Raw genomic sequence first — 20,668 nt, 5'->3', positions numbered from 1 at the left:
TGGGTGTTCTCACACTCCAAGTGATGTCACCACTCTACATATTTTTAAAACGGTGCCACAGAGCTGAGCTTCATGCTATTCTTCTAGCTATTGAAGTCCTCGACACCCCACAGTTAGATTAGATGCCAAAACTGGCTGTCAACATCCCTGGCAAAATCAACGACTTTGATGACTTCTTGAATTACAGATATTGTATTACTAAGTGCAGGTTGGGTTAGGTTAGACAAATCCATCATACTTTAATTTCTTTCACCTTCACATCTATCATAACAAAGATGACATCTCTAGTAGTTGTCATAGCTCCATTTATTCGTACATCACTTTTAACAACTTTTTTTCATTTCCACCATGAAAAATGTATATTACATTGATGTATTATAACTTACAAAATTAAAATTTCATTTTCTAATGTTATACCGTATTGGAACACAATTCTATAAAATTTACTGATTCCCCTTTGATAACAAACCAATAATTACAGAAATAGGGTTATAAGTTTTGATCTGATGATCAAATTTACCATAGCTTTCATCTTTTAAAAATTTATACATCGGTCTTGGTTAAGGACTTTTCAACACAATGAACAGATTGAGCATATTTGCACAAAATGTAATGGCAATTTCAACAAACAATTCAAAAGAAATATGGCCTAATTGGGCCATATTGTATTTAGAGGCTTTTATTCTGGCTAACCAGACAATTCCATTTGGTCATGGGGAAACCATGGGGAAGAATGTGTAAAAGACTTGTCAATTAATCCAATATTTTGACTGTGATGAATTTCTGGAGTTTCATCTTAGCAAATGCCCATGGCATTTATTTCTGCTGAGAAGGAAGCCCCTAAGTAAGGCCTAAGCAGAAACAAGTTCATTTCATCCTGGTGACTGCTGTTAATTAAGATATTTTTAGATAATGAGTTAATCCATACTAAAAATAACAGGTAAAAGCCTTCGGGTTCTTCTGGCATAACAAATTTACAAAAAAAAGATTCTTCAAAATTGAAGATTAACAAAGTTTGTTTTTCATGTGAAAATTACCTCATCTGCTACTTGCTACACAAATATACCATAAGAATGCATTAATATGATTATCACATTCACAGTCTATGATCAGATTATTTCTTCTCTAAGTCCACTACTATTACATAAGTAGTTTCTTAACTTCAGCAAGCTATTGAACTAAAATCACCTAACCATCGCCTCCACGTCAGCTGAGGAGCTTGCCAAATTTCAGCAACGAGTTTACCATATTCCTTTTATAATCAAGATATAAAACGAAAGGACATACCTAATGATTTTTAAATCATAAATAACAAATCACAGGTTGGGTACGATGATTATTTAAATGTTTTTTCACGTCAAACTTGACTGCCATCCCCGAAGCTAAGTGCAATGACAGCTGTGCTAGAGTTTGTTTACATCATAGAGTCTCTTCGCCAATGAAAAGGTGAACGAAGGACGCGTCATAATGTCTCTTGGCCAATAAGAAATGAGCAGCTGTGTGATGTCACCTCGCGGGCCGTTCTGGGCAAAAATTTTAAGTGAGGTTCTGAATTAGGAGTTTCTATCAAGATCGAAGAGTTCAATATGTAGAGATGAGGTCAAGTATCCTCGGCCACAAATGAGAAAACGTGACGTATTACGCCACACAACTGCTTTCCGCCAGGGTTGCTGCAGACGAGATCTCGAGCTGAACGGAAAGATAACCCGATTCTGATATCTCACTCCAATGAAAGATTAACCGATCTTGATTCTTCAGATCAGCATGTTTCTTTGGATCCATATTCTTAAAAGAAAAAAAAATACATGTAAGCGAAAAAGTACTCTATATTAGTTTTGGAGAACAGGAACTTCGCTTGACCGATTTGGTATAAGAAAATTGAGTCCAGTGCTTTGCAATGTTATGATGTGCTTCATCATGATCTTGGTTCACGTAATGGACTCGTGGTCGATAGCTACTACCCTACCTGCTGAGAGCTCAAAGTTTGCATCGCCCGATCGGGCACCTACACACACGCAAATACAGACAACTAATTTGGGGTTTGCGTTAGTGGCGTAGCTAATAGGGGGACAAGGGGAAGAGCCGCTCCATCCGAGCACTTTTTTTTTCTTCAAAATTGGCACCTTTTCAACAATTCTATTCATTAGTTCACTTGTGCGTATGTGCATAAGGTCACAACATTACCCATAGATCGAGCCATATACAAAGGGAAACAACCAAACTGGTTCCCAGCCTGGTAGACAAACCAAATGAGGAGACACTAAAAACTGGTCCTACCAACTCTGAAAGATCGAAGAGAAAGAGGCGACATGATTACAGTATCGCTAAAGGGGATAGACTACACTGACTGAAGAGACCTCTTCATTAGCGATAGGACTTGGGAACAAATTATAAAAGATTACATGTGTAAAGGAGTGAAGAAATACATTTTTCATTTAGATTCATAAATACTTAGAATATTTCAGAAGGTTATATAGTTCAACCTAGAGCAATATATGAATTCATATCTACATATGATAACTGGAAAAAAAATATGGACCAAGTTGGAACCGTACATGAATTTGAGGCTAAGTACGATAAATTGGAAGGACGAAACCCCCGAGCGTTGCTCATTTCTAGTATAAAGCAATGAGGTAAATGCACTTCTGAGAGATGAAATAATCGGACCAGAACGTATAGCGGGGTACCACAGGGCTCAGTTCTAGCACCTGTAACATTTCATTAGTTATATTGAAGGTCAGTACTAGTACTGAAGTATTGATCTTTGTTCCGTTTATGGCTTTCTTAGCTCGGTATACTTTCATCACTTTTGATCATACATACACACATACATACATACATACATACATACATACATACATACATACATACATACATACATATACCAAGGACTTTTCCCCCCACACATGGGAAGTAGCCAAAGTTAAAAGGCATATTTCCACTATCATCCATTTTATCCCGACCCACTCCACTCCCATTCACCACCGCTCCCTCCCTCTTTTCTTTGCTCCTCCTGGATGATAGATCATCCCTGCATCTCGCCCATTGTCCTGAGTCAGGAGCAATGCAGCAAAACACAGTACATTCACACTAAGGCCACCTCATTGAATCGACGACCCCCACCTTCCTCTCCATCCCCTCATGCAGAAAAAGAGAAGATGGAGAGAAATCCCTTTGGGCTGCGTCAGAATACCATTCATATAAAAAAAATAATAATAGAAAACATACCCTAACCTCCATCCCCCACCCACTCCCTTCCATCCATTACAGCATCATCCAAACACAACTATTCTCCCCTCACCCATATATTTTGTCCTCTCCCTATCTCCCTCAACAGACACCCCCTTCTTTCTCAATGCCCCTGTCACCCCATCCATCTCATCTCATCCTCGGTCACCCCCTCATGTTCACTCCATCCACCTCTACCTTCCACACTTCTTTTGATGGTATTTCTTCACTCATTCTTTCCATGTGTCAAAACCGTCCTTAGTACTCTTTCATCAGCCTCTGTATTCCAACTCCTTTTCCGTCCCCGCTCTCCTCCTCACCTCCTCGTTTCTCAGTCTATCCAACCTAATCATCCCTATCATATTTCTCAGACGTTTCATCTCAAACACATTTAAACTCTCTCTCTCTCTCTCTCTCTCTCATATTCCATGTTTCTGTCTCATACAGTGCTGTCTGCACAATTACTCCTTCATACAATCTCCTTTTAGCATCTCTTGATTCTAGTTCTAATACACAAATTTTGTTGAAGGTGATGCTGTTTTCTGCATTAATAATTTTCTTGGAGATACTTTCTAAAGATCTCGCTAATCGCCGTGTAGCAGGGTCTACACTCTGTAGAACTCGTGCGTAGGTGGACATATTCTCCGATCCAGATTTCGGCTCAACTAAGCCTTCTTCAGGGAGTGTGTCAAATGTCATCAAAGTGCGATATTTGACCACGCGAAATTATTTGACTAGGGGAGATCACATGATAGATTGAAAATTATGCATAAATTATCTCCTCATGCTTCTGGCCTACCCTGTGTTCTCATACTGGGTAGCGCTAATAAATCAAGTGCCTGTATATTCAAGTCGGGTTTTTTATCCTTGATATAAAGGGCCTCGATTATCTTTAACTTTCTCGGGTCCATGCAGGTTTCCAAGATTTTCGTGTTCTGTTCTAATTCTTCTCGTGTAATGTGGCATCCATGTGATGTCAAAGCACGGTTCTTTGGGGCTCCTGTGTATTTGTGTCCAACCAGTCTGGATTCCAGCTTCATAGTCGTCATGCCTATGTACGAGGAAGGAAGGGCTTCGCAGTTCCTTTTTGTGCATTTATATTCGTATATGACATGAGACTTTTTCAGCTCATTCCTCTCTTGGCGGGTGTTATTTTGGAGAGGCAGATTGGAGTTTTTCTTACTTTTATAAAAGATGATAAGTTTGATAGAAGTGTTGTCATTCATAGGTTTTAAGTTTCTTTTGACGATGTCTTTGATGTCCTTTTCATCTTCTTTGTAAGCTGTAGAAAAGTGTGACTTGTAAAAAAGTTTTGTTTCTTCTTGGTCTTCTTTCAGTGACAGCTAAGGGCGGGAGGAGAATGTTGTTGTTGTTGTTTTTTTTCCACAAGGTGTGCATGTTAGGGAAGTTGTCCTCATGACGGTCCTCACTTCTAGTCCTACCTCTTATCCTAACCCCGTCCTACGACCTTTGACCCACGAAGCCCCCGAGGAAATTGCTCACGCTGCCCGGCCAAGTGAGTCATGCGCCCCGGCCACGTGAGTTGCAAAAAACTTCTTTGAGGAAACGCACGTAGTTACATTAGCGGCCTAAGAACGGACCTTGTCGGCTCCCGCGATCCAACGATGACTCAACCTGCGCATCAACCGGCCACGTAAGACGGACAACGGTTCTTTGAGGGGATGCACGTACAATATAATAATAATAATAAATGAATAATAAATACTTTATTTAGTCAATTTTAATGATACAAACAAATTGAAACTCTTTGTGGATCCAGATCATTCAAAGTTACAGTTACAACACACATACAGTACAACCCACAATAAAAATATCTGTGACAGGGTAAGATCCAATATTAAAACTACACATATTACACTATTTTAAAAACACCATGCTGTAGATTTATCATGCATCAGAATCGAAAACACAATGGAAGCAATAACTTTACCTTTTTGCATGGACAGAATTATACAATTTAATGCTAACTGGTACAAATGAATTTTTATATCTAGATGTTTTCTGTGAAGGCAAACCCAATCTTTTCCCAGATCTTAGAACACATAGTTATCATTGAGAGGATGGGTATTGTAGTTCATTATTTTCCTAGTTGTACACAATACATTTCTAGAATATAGGTCATCTAGTGATGTTACCTTTACACCCAATTTACCAGCAATTCTCACAACCTTTTTGAATTTCCTCTTGTTTTTTACAGTTAAGCACCCATACAGCGTTGTTAAACCAAGACATAGAGTTGACTCAATAACAGACTTATAGAACATAGTAAGAATAGTATTTTCAACTTTTAGATTTCTTAAAATTCTCAGAAAATGAATTCTCTGCATACATTTGCCATACACCTTTTTTGTGTTTACATCGCCAGTTATTTTATCATCAATTTGCACCCCTAAATATTTATAATCATGTACAATTTCTACCTGTTCCTCTTTAATTACAAGATTTTGAGTACACCTCTCCCTCTTACAAATATCTATTGACATTTCTTTTGTCTTTTTTACATTTAAATTCAGCCATACATTCCATCTTGGTGAGACCAGCAGCCTGGGAACGTTTTGCGGTTTTCTTCCTAGGCATCAACTTTGACCTCACGTCAATTAAGAGCACGGGTCATGACCTAGCCCAAGCATATAAGTTGGGCGGAATCGCCGAGGATTCATATCGCCTCGGAGCATCACACTGCAAGCCTAGCTCGCTGCCTCCGTCGCAGTCTCTTCCTTCCCCTCCCCCGCAAGCAAACCGCCTTGGGACACGACTTGAAACGTACAGTCGTCACCTCCCTAGCCGTCTCTTCTCCTCTCCCTTTTTTTTTTTTTTTCGCACTTAGAGCGAGCCATATTACTTTGGCGCCCAACTTCATTTGTAAAAATAGAAACACCATTTTCACTGCCCGTGTTTGCCTTCCAGCCAGTCCTAACCGTCCACAAAATGCCAAAGATTGTGTGTTTCGGTGTCCCCGGTGTTCTACCTCTCTGAATACCTGTTCCTGAGAAAACTTATTGTGGGCCTAAGCGCTGTGGTGCTAAAATAACAAGTGTATTAAGTGTGCGATTTGATAGACAGTGTTGATGCACTCAGGGCTATGTGCTGCTCATATGTAGCGGCCCGCCAAGACGCCATAGGTAACAGCTCATGGCGAAGCCCGTCGGGCGGCTGGCACCATATACACCACGGAGGAGGAGGAAGAGGAAGGATACACCCCCGACGTCGCCGCCTCTACTACCTGTGTGGCGCAGCTTTCGCAGCCCTGCGGAAACTGAGGTGACACATACTCCCCTGACCTGTTTTCATGCCCGGCTAGAGATGTTACCTGTCCCGGCTGCCGGAAGCGAGAGTATTTCAATACAAGCCGCAAGAGCTCGAAGCGCCAGAACAGCTCCACGCCCGCCAACGCTGTCTCAGGAGCCGTATAGATGGCAGGCATGCAAGTTTCCCGTCAACCCACGGTGGAGGTAATCGTGGTGCGTGGGGGCGGGGCCAGGCACCATACCATCGCCGTGGCAGACGCCAGAGCATAGGTTTGTGTTGCTAGAGTAGACATGTTGGCCTGCCTTAATATCAAACCCACGCAGCTGCGGAGGCGGAACGACCTGAGGGACGTTGCGGACCTCCATTTGAAGTGTCCCGGATCATTTGCGCGTAGCATCTCCTTGAGCAGGCGCTGTTCCTGTCCCTAACCGCATCCAAGGACCTGAGGCTGGTACATGTCGGTTTCCCCCTATGGTGGCTGCGCTGGCAGCGGAGGATGAGGCCGCCGGGCCCGACGAGCCACCAATCAGACCTGCGGCGATGCCATTCCCACCACAGGAGGAGCACACGCGATGACTGGAGGAGTGATTACTACAACACTTCTCGGCCACAACATTTAACATCACCAAAAAGCCTTTACCAGTAATGCAGGGCGAGCCACATCACATCCATCTGCTACCCGACACTTCCCCCTGTGATTAGGAGGGTTATTTTAGGGTTGGAAATTATAAGAATGAGTAGTTTGATACTAGTGTAATGTCACAATAGTTGTTCAACGTGTGCATAAATGGGATGACACGGGAAGTAAATGAGGTGATGGGCAGGGATTTGGGGATAATTAGTTAGAGTGGAGGGAAATTGGACGTGAACCAGTTGATGTTTACTAATGACATTGCACTTGCGGCTGGGTTAGAGGATGGTCTAAAGCTGCTAGTGGCGAAGTTTGGAAGAGTATGTGAGAGTAAATGTTGTTAAAACTAAGGTGATGAGATATACAGGGAGAGAGAGTGACAGTGGGTTGGAGGTAAATCTTAAAGGGCAGAGGCGAGAGGAGGTAGAAAGTTTTAAGTATCTAAAGGTCAACTGATAAGGTTTTCAAAGAGGTGGTGAATATTTGCTAGATGTATGGCTTAGTCACTTTTTTATAAAATAATGCAAAAGTAAATCCTAATTATTACGCAATGTGATAAAAAGGCCTATCAGAATATCGGCAGCAGACGAACTTTTCCTTTGCCGATCTTCGGCTGTTCTCGTAAGGTTCTTTCGGCTGTGACGTCAATCTCGATGTTTACATTATGATCAAAGACTATATAAGAATAGTCTTTGATTATGATGCATGTCATATGCGTGCACTATACAATGCCGTTTTGCGCTGTCAACTTGATCAGTGGTATGTCATATTTCGTGTGTTAGCAAGGTTTTATCAAGTATTTAGCTCGAAAATGGTTTAGTGTGTCGCCACAAATTACAACATTGATTCGACGAAACTTTCTGTTGTGGATGGACTTTATTTCCATGCTTTTCCGAAAGATCCTGTTCGCAGAAGGGACTGGATCATTCGGTGCAGACGGCGCGAGTCATGGAAGCCTGAATTGAAAGCGAAACTCTGTTCGAAAGATTTCGAAAATAAAGTACTTTCGCCTTGTCAACAAGCACAATGACCATGGTGAAATATATCCAACATGTCTGCACGAGCCCGTTGACTATAGGGAATGGCTGAAAAAGGTAATAAACCCAGTTCACTCTGCTAAAGATTTTATCAAATTCCGTCTTTGACAGTGTGAACCTGGCGTTTCTTGTAAATTATAATACAAAGTGTAGTAAAGCGTTTGACAAGGAATTGGTATGTAGAACAGGTTGACGGGGAATAGTAGCTACTACCAACACTGCACCATGTTTTTCGCTTTGCACTTGCTTCATAGATGTACATCTGCTAGCAATCGCACCACACAAAAGCCTGCTAATTATCTTGCTTTCAGGTTCAAAAGCACATAAAAGGCTTGAGCTCATAGTAACGCAGAAAACACTTCTAAGGGATATCGATCAGCTCTCGCCTTGTCAATAAACATCAGCGCTGAAATCTTATCATAAGGTTGTGTGCTTCTTTGCTTCCAAGTCCCAGCACATTTTATGAAGCAATGAAAGAAAGACAAGTACACATATAACTTCAAGCATCTCTTGATGTAATTTCACTGCGAAAATTCGTGTAAAAAGCAGAAAACTGGGAAAAATGGAGAGGCACAATGGGCTAAATCTTATCTCAAAGCCAAAGCAGGTGTTGGAGTGGCGAAGGAGAAGGTTGATCTAACATATGGTGAGTGTATGAAGCATTATTGTGCTACATATTGCATCCGAACTGTAAAACTGCATAGGACTTCCTACTGGGGTAATGTGATAAATCCAAGATTAATACTTGCCTAAATTTTTGTATTCTGATAATATGACAAACTAAACAATAAAATGTACAAACCATAAATCTCCATTTTGTATTTATGGAAAATGTACATATTTGACTTGGTGAATTACTGAGGTTACGTTCTGAATATCCATCATACAAACTTGCAAGAGATGCTATGAAAGTTCCTGAACCAGTCTGTTCCAAGTATGAAAAACAAGAGGAGTCTGACATCATCCAGAAATAAAGTACCAATTTATGATTATTCGTTTTGCTGTAAATTAATAATAAAAAAAATGCATTTTACATAATTTGTTGTGTATATATTTTGTTATATGTATCCTTGTACCGTACCCACATTGGAACACGAAATGACAGCCAAATCCGATAGATCTTCACTCGAGGTGAAGTCACTTTCGTATTGGGTGCTGGCCATGTTGAAGAATGTAAACAACTGCTGTTACGTCATCATTGTGCCCCAGTGGGGCATTGAAAAGTTTGTCTACTATCAGGCACTTCTAAGATCATGCTATTCGAATAAAATCAAGACTATAAAATGCTAGAAACGTGTATTTTAGTGTTCTAACTTCTAAGTTATATTTTCATACACGAAATAAAGAAATACAAAACCTTCTCAGTTGACCTTTAGGGTTACATTGGCAAGGAATGAAGGAGTGTATGCAAGGTTAAATTGTAGAGTGAGAGAATCAAATGAATGTCTTGGAGGTACGAAAAGTGTAGTGAGAAATAACTATCTGCGGAATTTATAGGAGGCAGGAAGGAGTAATTTAAATATATTTGAATTGAAGTGTTCAAGAAGTAAGGTAGTGGTTATGAGGATGAATAGAATGAGGAGTTGAGGAGGGCAGGGGGATGGAAATACTACAGCGCTCCTAGAGGTCGGACGTCTCTGCACTCCAGCTCTCTCAACAAACGCCCAGGAATCTTCGCCGGCCGGTGGTGGCGAGGAGATTTATCTCCTTAGCTGCTGCCGATCTGGCAGGCGGGTTTACACCAAGACAAATACACATATTTCCCAAGTCACGTAATTCTCTGTTTTCAGAGTAGTGCTTGGAAGAAAAGAGGCACACGCACAACTTGCTCATTGGCTTAGCAGAGGCCCAAACCGTCTCTCACTCAGAACTCTCAATCTGATCGCGGGCTGGTCGACGGAGAGATTTGGGACACCTCTCTGTCTAACCGGCCCGCAACCTAACGCTGGCCTCTTCGATGACGCTGGTGAGCGAGTTTACACTTCTGACATTTTACACACAATTCCCAATCGCGTAATTCTCTGTTTTCAGAGTTGTGATTGGAAGGAAGAGATCATACAACACCCGCCCGCCTGCCCCCCCCCTCGCACCGCCACTGAATCAATTCTACTGACCTTCAAACCCAACCTGGGGAAAAGCAGGCTACTCAGGCCCCACCTGTGGCTTATCAGGAACGCGCTCTACACGCTTGCTGGTGGTAGCGAGGAGATATATCTCCTTTGCTGCTGCCGGCCGACCTCTTCGTTGACGTCGGCAGACGGGTTTACACCGCCCGCCTGCCTCCCCTCGCACCGCCACTGGATCTACTCTACAGGATTTTAAACCCAACCTGGGGAAAAGCAGGCTACTCAGGCCCCACCTGTGGCTTTACAGGAACGCGCACTACACGCAGGAAGTGAACTCTACTCACTTCCCGTAAGATACACACACAAACACCTCTCACGAACATAGCCACGCCACACGCACAAACATATACACTTACTTTTTCTTCGATTGAAAATCGCTTCCTTTCTAACTTTCTCTTATACTACATCTTCTCATTTCAGTTTACCTCCCACTAAAGATTTTTCCACCTTTTTCTACTACTACGCCTCCTACCATTTTCTAAACTTTCGTTGGTGATCCTAATCCTACTCCCGGCGTCGGCCTCCACGTCCAAGCTCCCAGTCCATTTCTCCCGAGCCACGACCACAAACTGCCCTCTTTTATACGCTACTATCTTTTCATTTTCTTACAGACATTCTTCCCCTCCCACAGAAACCGATCCCGCGCAAGCGGGTGGTCTTTCCTAGGAATTCAGAATTCAGAATTCAGATAATTTTGGCATGTGGAAAGAGTGAGTAAAGGAAGACTAGCAAAAGAGCGTGGAATATAAAGATGGATGGAATGAACGGGAGGGGAAGACAAAAATTATATGGATTGATGAAATGAAAGGTGCCTTGGGTAAAAGAGGGTTGTCTGTTGAGCAGGGAAGGGAGAAGGCAAGATATAGGTGAATGGTTGAGAATGGATGATATATTGACACGGACCAATGGTATTTACCTTTATCTTCACTAATATTTGGCGTAGGTGGAATTTTATTAAATGTGAAATTACTATATCAAAATTAGTTTAGAATTATTCCTCAACACTGGTTTTGACAACTGTGCATTTCCTCGATTTGGCTTGTATTGCTGAAATGTTACCCTACACGAATTACATAATATGGACATCAGTCACCAAATGTAAACAAATAGCAATGGTCACAGGACCAAATGGTTGGTGCAAAAGGAAGTTCTATGATATTCCCAATTTACCAGAACGTGGAGTGACTTGTTATATCTGTTAGTTAAATATCGCCATCACAAAGGGAGGAATAGTATTTTCTTAACCAAAATGGGAGATTTAAATGGATACTTAGAGCTCTCCGCTGATCCTATTCGCTTCGAACCTGTGAGCAAACTAACAAATGTATTTTTCGACGATACCAACAAAGAGGTAAGAGTGAAAGAAATTCAGTATTTTACTTATATATCCTTCAAAATTTTGATTATAGATTTCCATGATGTGACTCTGGGGAAATCCATGGAATTTCATATAAGATAATAAGTTGATAATAATGACTCACATTGACATGTCATATCTTGCCATGCTATGGTTTATCATAGTTGATGTAGAATAGTTATTGATTCATATTTTGTAACTTCAGTTTAAGTTTAGGATTCATTAAAGTGATCAAGTTGAATAGCTGTCGTCGTAGTGTTTGCACCTGCACTGAGAACTTGTTATGAGGGTCATTGTAGGTGATATTTATTGTGTTGAATGATTATCATTATGATGATTTGAGAATTTGTCAAATCTCTGCAAACCAGAAAAATGAAGTAACAAGGATATTTAAACAGAAATGTAGTAGCACATTTGTAAATGACACGCAGGAAACCCACAGTCAGAGAAAATAAACTTTGAATAAAGAAGAATCCTATATTTCGGCTATCAACTGTAGACCTCTTCAGGAAGGTACTTTCCTGAAGAGGGCTACAGTTGATAGCCAAAATATAGGATTCTTCTTTATTCGAAGTTTATTTTCTCCGACTGTGGGTTTCCTGTGTGTAACAAGGATATGTTTATGGGTGTTTAAGCTGGAGTCAGTTCTTCAGGGAAGAGGCAGAGGTGTAGTATAATTTCAATTGCTTAAAGAACTGGATTTAATAGTGGTTTCAAGATGCCTTGCTACTTGTTATAAGGAAATGCCTCTTAAGTATCTACATCTTGTAGTAAAGTGGTGATTGTGATATGTATAAGATGTAGTGTCATAATTGGTGAACTATGGCTTACTGATCTCTTTATCAAATGCATTATTGACTGTAGTGAAAAAAAAGTGAGTCTGCTCTTATTATGATTTTGTTCCACCAAATAGCATTCACTTGTAGCAGTAGGACTAATGATTGTCTGAGCTCTGAAGCTGATACATGATTAATATGTAACTTAGAAATGTCAATGTGTTGTGGTAGAGTTTCAAGAATTGGATTGCTAAGGGAAACTTAATGGGTTTGATTCATTGTTGATAATTACAGCCTTGACTTATTTTTGTAAATAATTGGGTGTGAGTCCAGTGTAGCTAAATAGAAATAATTGTGTCATTTAGGAATCTAAAAAAAAAGGGCAGATAGAAGTGGTTATTGATGAAGCAGTTAGTTTCTCAACACTGCAATTGTGGGATCAAGGTAAATGGTGTTGATTGTTGCATTTTGTGCTGGCAGCCAGTCAGGAGTAAGGAAGCAGTGTTGATGTGCAAAATATTAGAGTTCTGCTAACATATACGATGTGAGAATGTTAGCGAGAAGAAATATAGAATTTTGAAAGAAGAGGAAAATTATACTTTCCACTACTTCTGCAGGAAGCATGATCCTAGTTCTGCCAACAAGTATAACGTAAATGAGAGATTAGAATGAAAGCAGACTGAAACTAAAGTAAAGGTTTATAGTATTGTAAATAAGCTAGAAATGGTTCCTGAAACTGAAGTAAAGGTTTATGGTATTGTAAATAAGCTAGAAATGGTTCCTGAAACTGAAGTAAAGGTTTATAGTATTGTAAATAAGCTAGAAATGGTTCCTGAAACTGAAGTAAAGGTTTATAGTATTGTAAATAAGCTAGAAATGGTTCCTGAAACTGAAGTAAAGGTTTATAGTATTGTAAATAAGCTAGAAGTGATTCCTGAAACTGAAGTAAAGGTTTATAGTATTGTAAATAAGCTAGAAATGGTTCAGATTAATGTTAAAGAAAACAGAGGGAATAAAAAAAAGATTGAGCTTGTTGTGAAAGTTATTGAGATGTGGCTGGAAGCTATCCAGCAAGAAATTTTGGAGAGAGATTAGAAGAGAAATATTTAGCATGGTCAGATGTAAGGAAAGAGAAATGACACATATGTCATAGACATATGTAAAACATAGGTTGTAGAAGACTATAAGGTAGAAAAAGTAGATACTGTAAATACCTATGTATAATATGCATCCCTGTTCAGGCTAAGCCATACACAGAAATGCTTTATCTCCATGTATAATATGCAGGCTCTTATAAAGTTTGATTTGATGACTGGGCTAGATAATAGGTAAATGTGTAGTTGGCAGGATTGCCAACTCAGCCAAATTAAGAGCAGTGTATTAAATGAGGGGCTTCAAGTGATTATAGTTTTCAAAAGTTATTAAAGCAAGTTTAGTTATTTATTCACTAAATTTGATAGTTATAGACCCTAAATCAGTTGGTGTGGATTTTTGACAATGTGCAAAAAGTTAACAAATTAGTTATTATATGTGGGTCACTTAGTATCCCTTATGTCAACTGCTGTTCTGTCATTGAGTCTTGCACTTTTCTGATAGCCCCAAAAATGTCTACAGATCTAACCCTGTGTAAAACCCACCCTTAAGTTGAAAGTCCAAAATTAGTGAAAAAGTGTATATTATACATTGGTATTTATAGTAAACTACAAAATGTACAAAATAGATCAGTGGGATTAATAACAGGATGTACCAAAACCATCCCAATAGGACATGTGCACTTAGAAATATAATTTCTTGTCACAGAATGTTGTATGAAAATGATAGGGACATTGACACCCCCATCCAGCATTGAAATTGTATCAACACAGAATAGGCCTGACCACAGGATCAATTTATTCTAGGTGTAAGCACCACATAGAAGACATTGAACACTCATCCTACAATGCTCCACACTAACAAGCCTGAGACAGCAACACAATATTTCTTCTCTGAGCGACCTTTGGTCCCAGCCAGTGGCCATAACTGGTTACCTGGGAGGCATGGGTCTCCTTCAAGAGAGACTTGGGGCAGTGGACTGATTGATTGGGAATGACACTGAAAGCAGTGGTACATTTTGCTGACCTCTGCTAAAATAGAGGGAATTGTATACAATGTGATGATCATGTATATTTCAATTTACTTTATGCAGAAATTTATAATTACTATAAAAAAAAGTGAGGAAACATTTGAGTACAGACTACTGAATCAACTACAAGATCTTTCTCTTGTGCAATATGTTGACACTGTCACTATCATTTCTATCTAGGGTGCAACAAATAGGCTTAACACTGATGAAGAAAATGTGGTTTAATACCAAGACAGTAATGCCATTTGGGAAAAGTGACCATGCGGGTTTAATTTGGACTGTTAACAAAGAGCAGTTCAGGTTTCAACTATTCGAAAGGTAATTATGGAGGCATAATAAATAGATTGCTTGAAATTAACTGTGAGGTCTTATATAAAGACCATAGTACAAATGAAATTGGAAGAGACTAAGAGTTTGTATGAGCTCTATAATGACTGGGTTCCTTTCAATACCTCCAGCACACAAAAACAAAGAAAACTATGATGGATGACAAGTGAGGTAAAGTAGGCAGTTAGAAAAAAAAAGTAAATTATTTTGAATATATAAAAGAACAGGAAGATTTTTATAAAAGAAGGGGAAGATTGGTTGGCCATGATAAATATACCCATCAGAGAAAAAAATGTAAAGATATGTTCATTTCTCTATCTGTATACTAAAGTCCTCTTCCCCCTTAGAGAAGCAATGCAGTAAGACACCGCACATCCACAGCCGGTCCAGCCACTTCATTTACATGGCAACCCTCCATCCCCACATATAAAAAATGAAGGGGAAATCCATTCAGGCTGCATCAAATAATTGTTTATACACAACCATTCTCCATTCACACCCATTCTTTGCTTAATTGACATTCCCCTCTTGCTCAAAAACCTTTTCACTCCACCTTTCCATCTAGCTTTTTTTTTCAGTCTTTCCACACTTTTATTACTAATTTTTCCTTAATCATTTATTCCATGTGCCCAAATCACCCCAATAATCTGTCATCTCTATTTGCCAGCTCCTTTTATACCTCCTATCACATACCTTCCCAAACTCTGACACTAACTGCCTTAACCCCTCCTCTCACCCCACCACAAGCAGTGTCATCAGTAGATAACAATTGGTTCACCTCCCACTTCCCATCACTAACCATTTCCAATCTCTTGCTTATTACCCTTGCATTTATCTCCCATACCACTTCATCCATGTATAATTACTATACAAAGAAGAGTGAGGAAACATTTGAGTTCAGACTACTGAATCAACTACAGGATCTTTCTCTTGTGCAATATGTTGACACTGTCACTATCATTTCTATCTAGGGTGCAACAAATAGGCTTAACACTGAAGAAGAAAATGTTGTTTAATACCAAGACACAGTAATGCCATTTGGGAAAAGTGAACATTCATAGCAACATAACACAGACTTGACAAAGCCCCACCTTCACCTCAAAATCACTCGCTCTCTCCATTTCCAATTGTAACACAGACTCTACTACTCTTGTAAAAAATCTTGATTACCCTTATTAACAGCTTTCCCCCAATCCCATATATCTGCAATACCTCCCACAGTGCCTTCCTGTCTACCCTGTCATAATCCTGGACCTCTAAATCCATAATGGCCACTCCAGAAAAAATCCATGCTTTTAGCCAAAAATTTCTCACAAATCAGCTGTACCATGAAAATTTGATCCATGCACCTTCTTTCCTAAATCCACACTGTTCCTCACCAATTATTCCCTCTGTTCCTCTCCTAATTCTCTCAATATGTCTCTCTAATTACACTTGACTGATCCCTCTTAAACTACATTTGCATTTGTCCCCTTTTCTTTGTAAAGTGGAACTATACAAGCAGTCTTCCAGCACACTCTCCTCCTATAGATACACATTAAGTAACCTCAATAGTTAGTCTACTATAACTGTATCTTTCCATATATGAAAAAGTTTAAGAAATGGGCCCAGTCTGGAGAATGAATGGCAGCCTCACAGGGCTGCACCTCTTGATGAAGGTGAAGGGGTTGACAGGTTTTGAAAAGGGCAGCTCTGCTGTCCATAATGCAGAATCACCACAAGGAGGTACTCATCATTAGCTCTAGTTTTATGCAAGGATTCTCACATTGTATGTGTAGATCCATATCTTCAGTTTGTTTAATGTCCAACATTTGGATATGTTCACATAGTGCTTCCTTACATTCACTGGCATGCCACCAGTAAGCACACAAGTTAGTGGAGTTGGACTTTTAGGTGGTGATGATCCAATAGGAACACCTGTGACTTTGAGTGTCCTGTTCATGGTTAGTTGAAAGGTTATGGCAATATAATATTTCCACCTTATTTGTTATATTTATGGAGCTCTATATATTTATGTAGGACCCAACTGTTCATACCACCATCTTTATATGTATGTCTTAGTTCAACAGTGGGTTCTGCAACTATGAGTGTAATCATGCATATTAAGATCAAGTAAATATAATTATATGCAGTTAAATACATAGTGTGTATATTTGTATAACACATGTACATTGTTATTTACCTATTTATTTCTTAGACATTTTTATTTAATTTTATGATGTTTTTCCTTTTTCCATTACAAACCAGGTTCTGAGTGTGCGTAGTGGAGGTACGCTTGGAGTGGTTGTGCGTGGAGTCAATGGAAGTCACACCTTTAGGATGGAAGACCGCGGCACAATATCATCACTTAAATTTTCTCCAGATCATTCTATTCTTGCTGTACAGCGAACAAAAAATCAAGTGGTATGGATCCCCTTGTTTATATGTCCGCTTAATGTTGTACAAAATAAGTAAACCAGTCTTTAGTAATGTTTTGTTTAGGATCTTAAGATTTTGTACATATATTTTTTCAGCAAGTTATTCACTTTTGATTAATCACATTTGAGGGTACAATTACAGTAACAGTAATAGTACTTATTGCCTCAAGTTTCACTGACAGGAAACACACACCTCCACATCAGCTGGCAGTGGACTAGGCCCTCCCATAGGTATCTCTAGGAAGAAACATTGGACTATTGTCTGTGTCATCAGCTTACAGTATTAGGATAGGGGAGAACTTGCCAGTTGTCAGCTTTTCTGGTGTCAAAGGTGAAGCAAATACAAAGATGATAGAGAAAGATCTTGGGCCCTTGCTTTTGTATAACAATTCAGCCACCTCCCTTAACCTCGTCAACACAAGTCAAATATTCACGCACACATTAAGTTGCCTGATGTACAGTGATGCATCACAATACGTGCATTATGAAATATAAAGTTACAGCTATTATACTTGTTCTCTTGCATCCAGAATGTTTAAAACCACAGAAAACACGATAAAGCCTGTTCACAGAATACAAGGGTCTCTCAGATACAACTACAAAATAAATATAATCAAGACGCTGATGCTGGCATCCTTATGTACTCACTAGCACCTCATGATGCCTATGTAGGTGTCACTGTATTGTAGGGGTTAAAAGAGGGGGAAAAGTCTTTAAGTGTATATTTGTATATATGGGAGATAGGGTTGATGAAAGAGTATTGGGATGGTTTGGACACATGGAAAGAATGAGTGAAGAAAGATTAATAAAAGATGTGTGGAAAGCAGAGGTGGATGGAGTGAACATGAAGGAATGACTGAGGATGAGATAAATGTATGGGGTAAAGGGCATTGAGCAAGAAGGGGATGTCTGTTGTGGAAGGAAGGGAGAAGGCAGAAGACAGGGGTGAGTGGAGAATGGCTTTATATGGATGATACTGTGATACATGGAAGGAAGGAGTGGGATTAGGGAGTGGTTATGTGTGAATGATATTTTGAAGCAGCCCAAAGGGATTTCTCCCCATCTTCTCTTTTTCTGGATGAGGGGACAGAGAGGGGTGTTGCCAAATAAATGAAGCAGCCTTGCTGTGGATGTGCTGTGTCTTGCTGCATTGTCTCTGACCCAGGGTGATGAGCGAGGTACAGGGATGACCTGTCATCCAGGAGGAGCCAAGATGAGAGAGAGGGAGGAGTGGTGAATGGGGGTGGAATGGGTAGAAGTAGAATTATGCCTTTTGACTTTGGCTACCTCCCTTGTAAGGGGGAAAAAGCCCTTGGTGTATGTATAGATGTATAACAAGTAATCCTTATTGCAGGAATTACTAAGCTATACAAATGGTGAGGTGAGTCCTTGCTGTGTACAAGAATGTCGATCCAAAGGTGCTTGTTTGCTAGGATTTATATGGACTCACATGGAAGATTTAATCTTGGTTACTGACCACGGTATTGAATTTTATCAGGTATGATCTTTATCTGTCTTTTAATTTGAAATTTCATGTGTTGTGTAAATAAAGTCAAAGCAAAATGGGTATATTGTATTAATTTTTTAAATCTTCAGTTTTCAAAGGAACGTATGGCAACAAAGCACATTCGTAGCTATAATCTGAGTTGTTCATGGTTTGTATGGAGTACCGAGTGCTCCTTGCTAATCCTGGCAGTGGGTTCCACTCCAACAACCACCACACTCCAGCCATTTGTCTTCAAGCCAGGCCAGTCAAATAAGCTATCAAAGTTTGAAGGTGAGACATGTTTATATGAATTGTGAATATAGTCCTTAGTAGAAATGGAGAAATACATAAAATATTGAAATAGAGTGATAAGGTAGCAGTGATAGGCAACTGAGTGCCAGATCTTGTGGAATGGACTTGGGTCATTGCCCCAGTTCATCTCCAGAGCCCATCAGCTCACTTGACTCCACCTGGAGATGCTGCTACAGGAGAGTGGCACAAATCTTTCTTTTTACAAACATCCAATTTTCTCCACTTTTTCCATATAAGGAGAGCCAGTAACTTGCAGATGCCCACCTCTCCCTTCCAGTTCCACCTCTTTCCTCCTTGCTTTTCCACCTCCTCCTTCTCCTCTTCCCTTTTTCTATCATCATCATCATCATCCTCGTCGTCGTTGTATAAGTTGTAACAGGGAAAAAGCCCTTAGTATATGTATATATTAATGTGAGTGACTGATTGTTTAAATATTAGTTAAAATTCCTGGAATATATTACTTTGATTAGGCCTTTACTCTACTGATATTCATCTATAACATTATACAGAAGGAAGTACCCACACATGTATAATTAAATTATGCAGAATCCTCATAGGCCAGTGAAGCTGCCAGAGTAAGTTAAAAGTATATTTGCATTCAGCAAAGTTAGTCAGGTCCTACTGAGGTGTAAAATGTTCTGAAAACAGGTACAATAAATAGGAAAACAAGTAGCTGAAAATTGTGGAGAGCCACAAAAACATCAACATGCATATATCAAAAGGCACTTTCCCCCTCTTGAGAGGGTGGCCTAGTGAAGACTTGCACCCATTCTTCACCCATCCCAAACCAATTTCTTGTCCCTTCCGTCTTGGCTCCTTGTGGATGAATGGGTCATTCCTGTCCCCTGCCCACTGTTTGGGTCAGAAATAGTGTAGCAAGACACTGATATGCATGATGAAAGCACTAAAACAATGTTTTCATAAATACATAGTGATGATTGTTGATATATGTAGTCATATGATGCCAGCTTGTAGCCTGTATGTGGAGCTAGCTCAGCTGATTTTTTCTTTTCATATATTTATATATGTATATATATATATATATATATATATATATATATCCGTATATGCCTCCGACGAGCGCATTGTCAGTCTCGTTCGTGATGACATGGAATTAAAAGTAAAAAGTTAATGTGGTTGAAAATATATATATATATATATATATACACACACACACACACACACTTTAGGGAAATATACTACTGGACATGACCATTGAATACACAATGACTCAATGGGTAAAAGAGAATTCCAAATATAGAAATAATGAAGAACTGTCAAGACTAGACTTGATATTTACATCAAAGCCTGAAATTGTGGATAAAATGGAATACAAGACAACAGTTGGGAAGAGTGACCACATACTAATTGAGGTCAAACTAAAAGAGGAAATTTATTTGGGAAGAAATGAGAAACCCAGAAAAGGAAGACTGATGTACAACAAAATGGATTTTGAGAAACTCAGAAAATTCTATAATGGAGTGAATAAATACGTAACAAAACAAAAACAGGAAAAGTCGTCCATTAAGTGCTGGTACAACAAAAAATGTAGTGAGGGAAACAATAGAAGAGACAAAGC

The 20,668-nt window shown here is 39.5% G+C and overlaps 2 protein-coding genes across 10 annotated transcripts in view; one reads left to right on the top strand and one right to left on the bottom strand.

Annotated features, from left to right (window-relative positions):
- LOC143036952 (UDP-N-acetylglucosamine transporter TMEM241-like) overlaps nucleotides 1-1,689 on the bottom strand; it is a 37,013-nt gene extending 35,324 nt beyond the window's left edge. For 5 of the 9 annotated variants that reach the window (XM_076204992.1, XM_076204991.1, XM_076204999.1 and 2 more), the window contains exon 1: nucleotides 1,288-1,426. The gene's annotated coding sequence lies outside the window, so the exon portion shown is untranslated. Of the gene's footprint in view, nucleotides 1-1,037; nucleotides 1,179-1,287; nucleotides 1,438-1,510 lie in introns of those variants that run through there. The other 4 variants (XM_076204994.1, XM_076204995.1, XM_076204997.1 and 1 more) reach the window with 4 other exon arrangements.
- A 9,708-nt stretch (nucleotides 1,690-11,397) lies between these two features.
- Bulli (regulator of MON1-CCZ1 complex protein bulli) overlaps nucleotides 11,398-20,668 on the top strand; it is a 43,513-nt gene continuing 34,242 nt past the window's right edge. Inside the window, exons 1-4 of the mRNA XM_076204990.1 lie at nucleotides 11,398-11,643; nucleotides 17,122-17,277; nucleotides 18,646-18,789; nucleotides 18,888-19,068. Coding sequence (XP_076061105.1) covers nucleotides 11,542-11,643; nucleotides 17,122-17,277; nucleotides 18,646-18,789; nucleotides 18,888-19,068 — 583 coding nt within the window. The 5' untranslated portion in view covers nucleotides 11,398-11,541. The remainder of the gene's footprint in view (nucleotides 11,644-17,121; nucleotides 17,278-18,645; nucleotides 18,790-18,887; nucleotides 19,069-20,668) is intronic.

This window comes from Oratosquilla oratoria, chromosome 21 (assembly GCF_046742065.1).
Source record: "Oratosquilla oratoria isolate Oo_2021 chromosome 21, ASM4674206v1, whole genome shotgun sequence".
Lineage (NCBI taxonomy): Eukaryota > Metazoa > Arthropoda > Malacostraca > Stomatopoda > Squillidae > Oratosquilla > Oratosquilla oratoria.
This window is presented reverse-complemented; position numbering and strand designations above follow the sequence as displayed.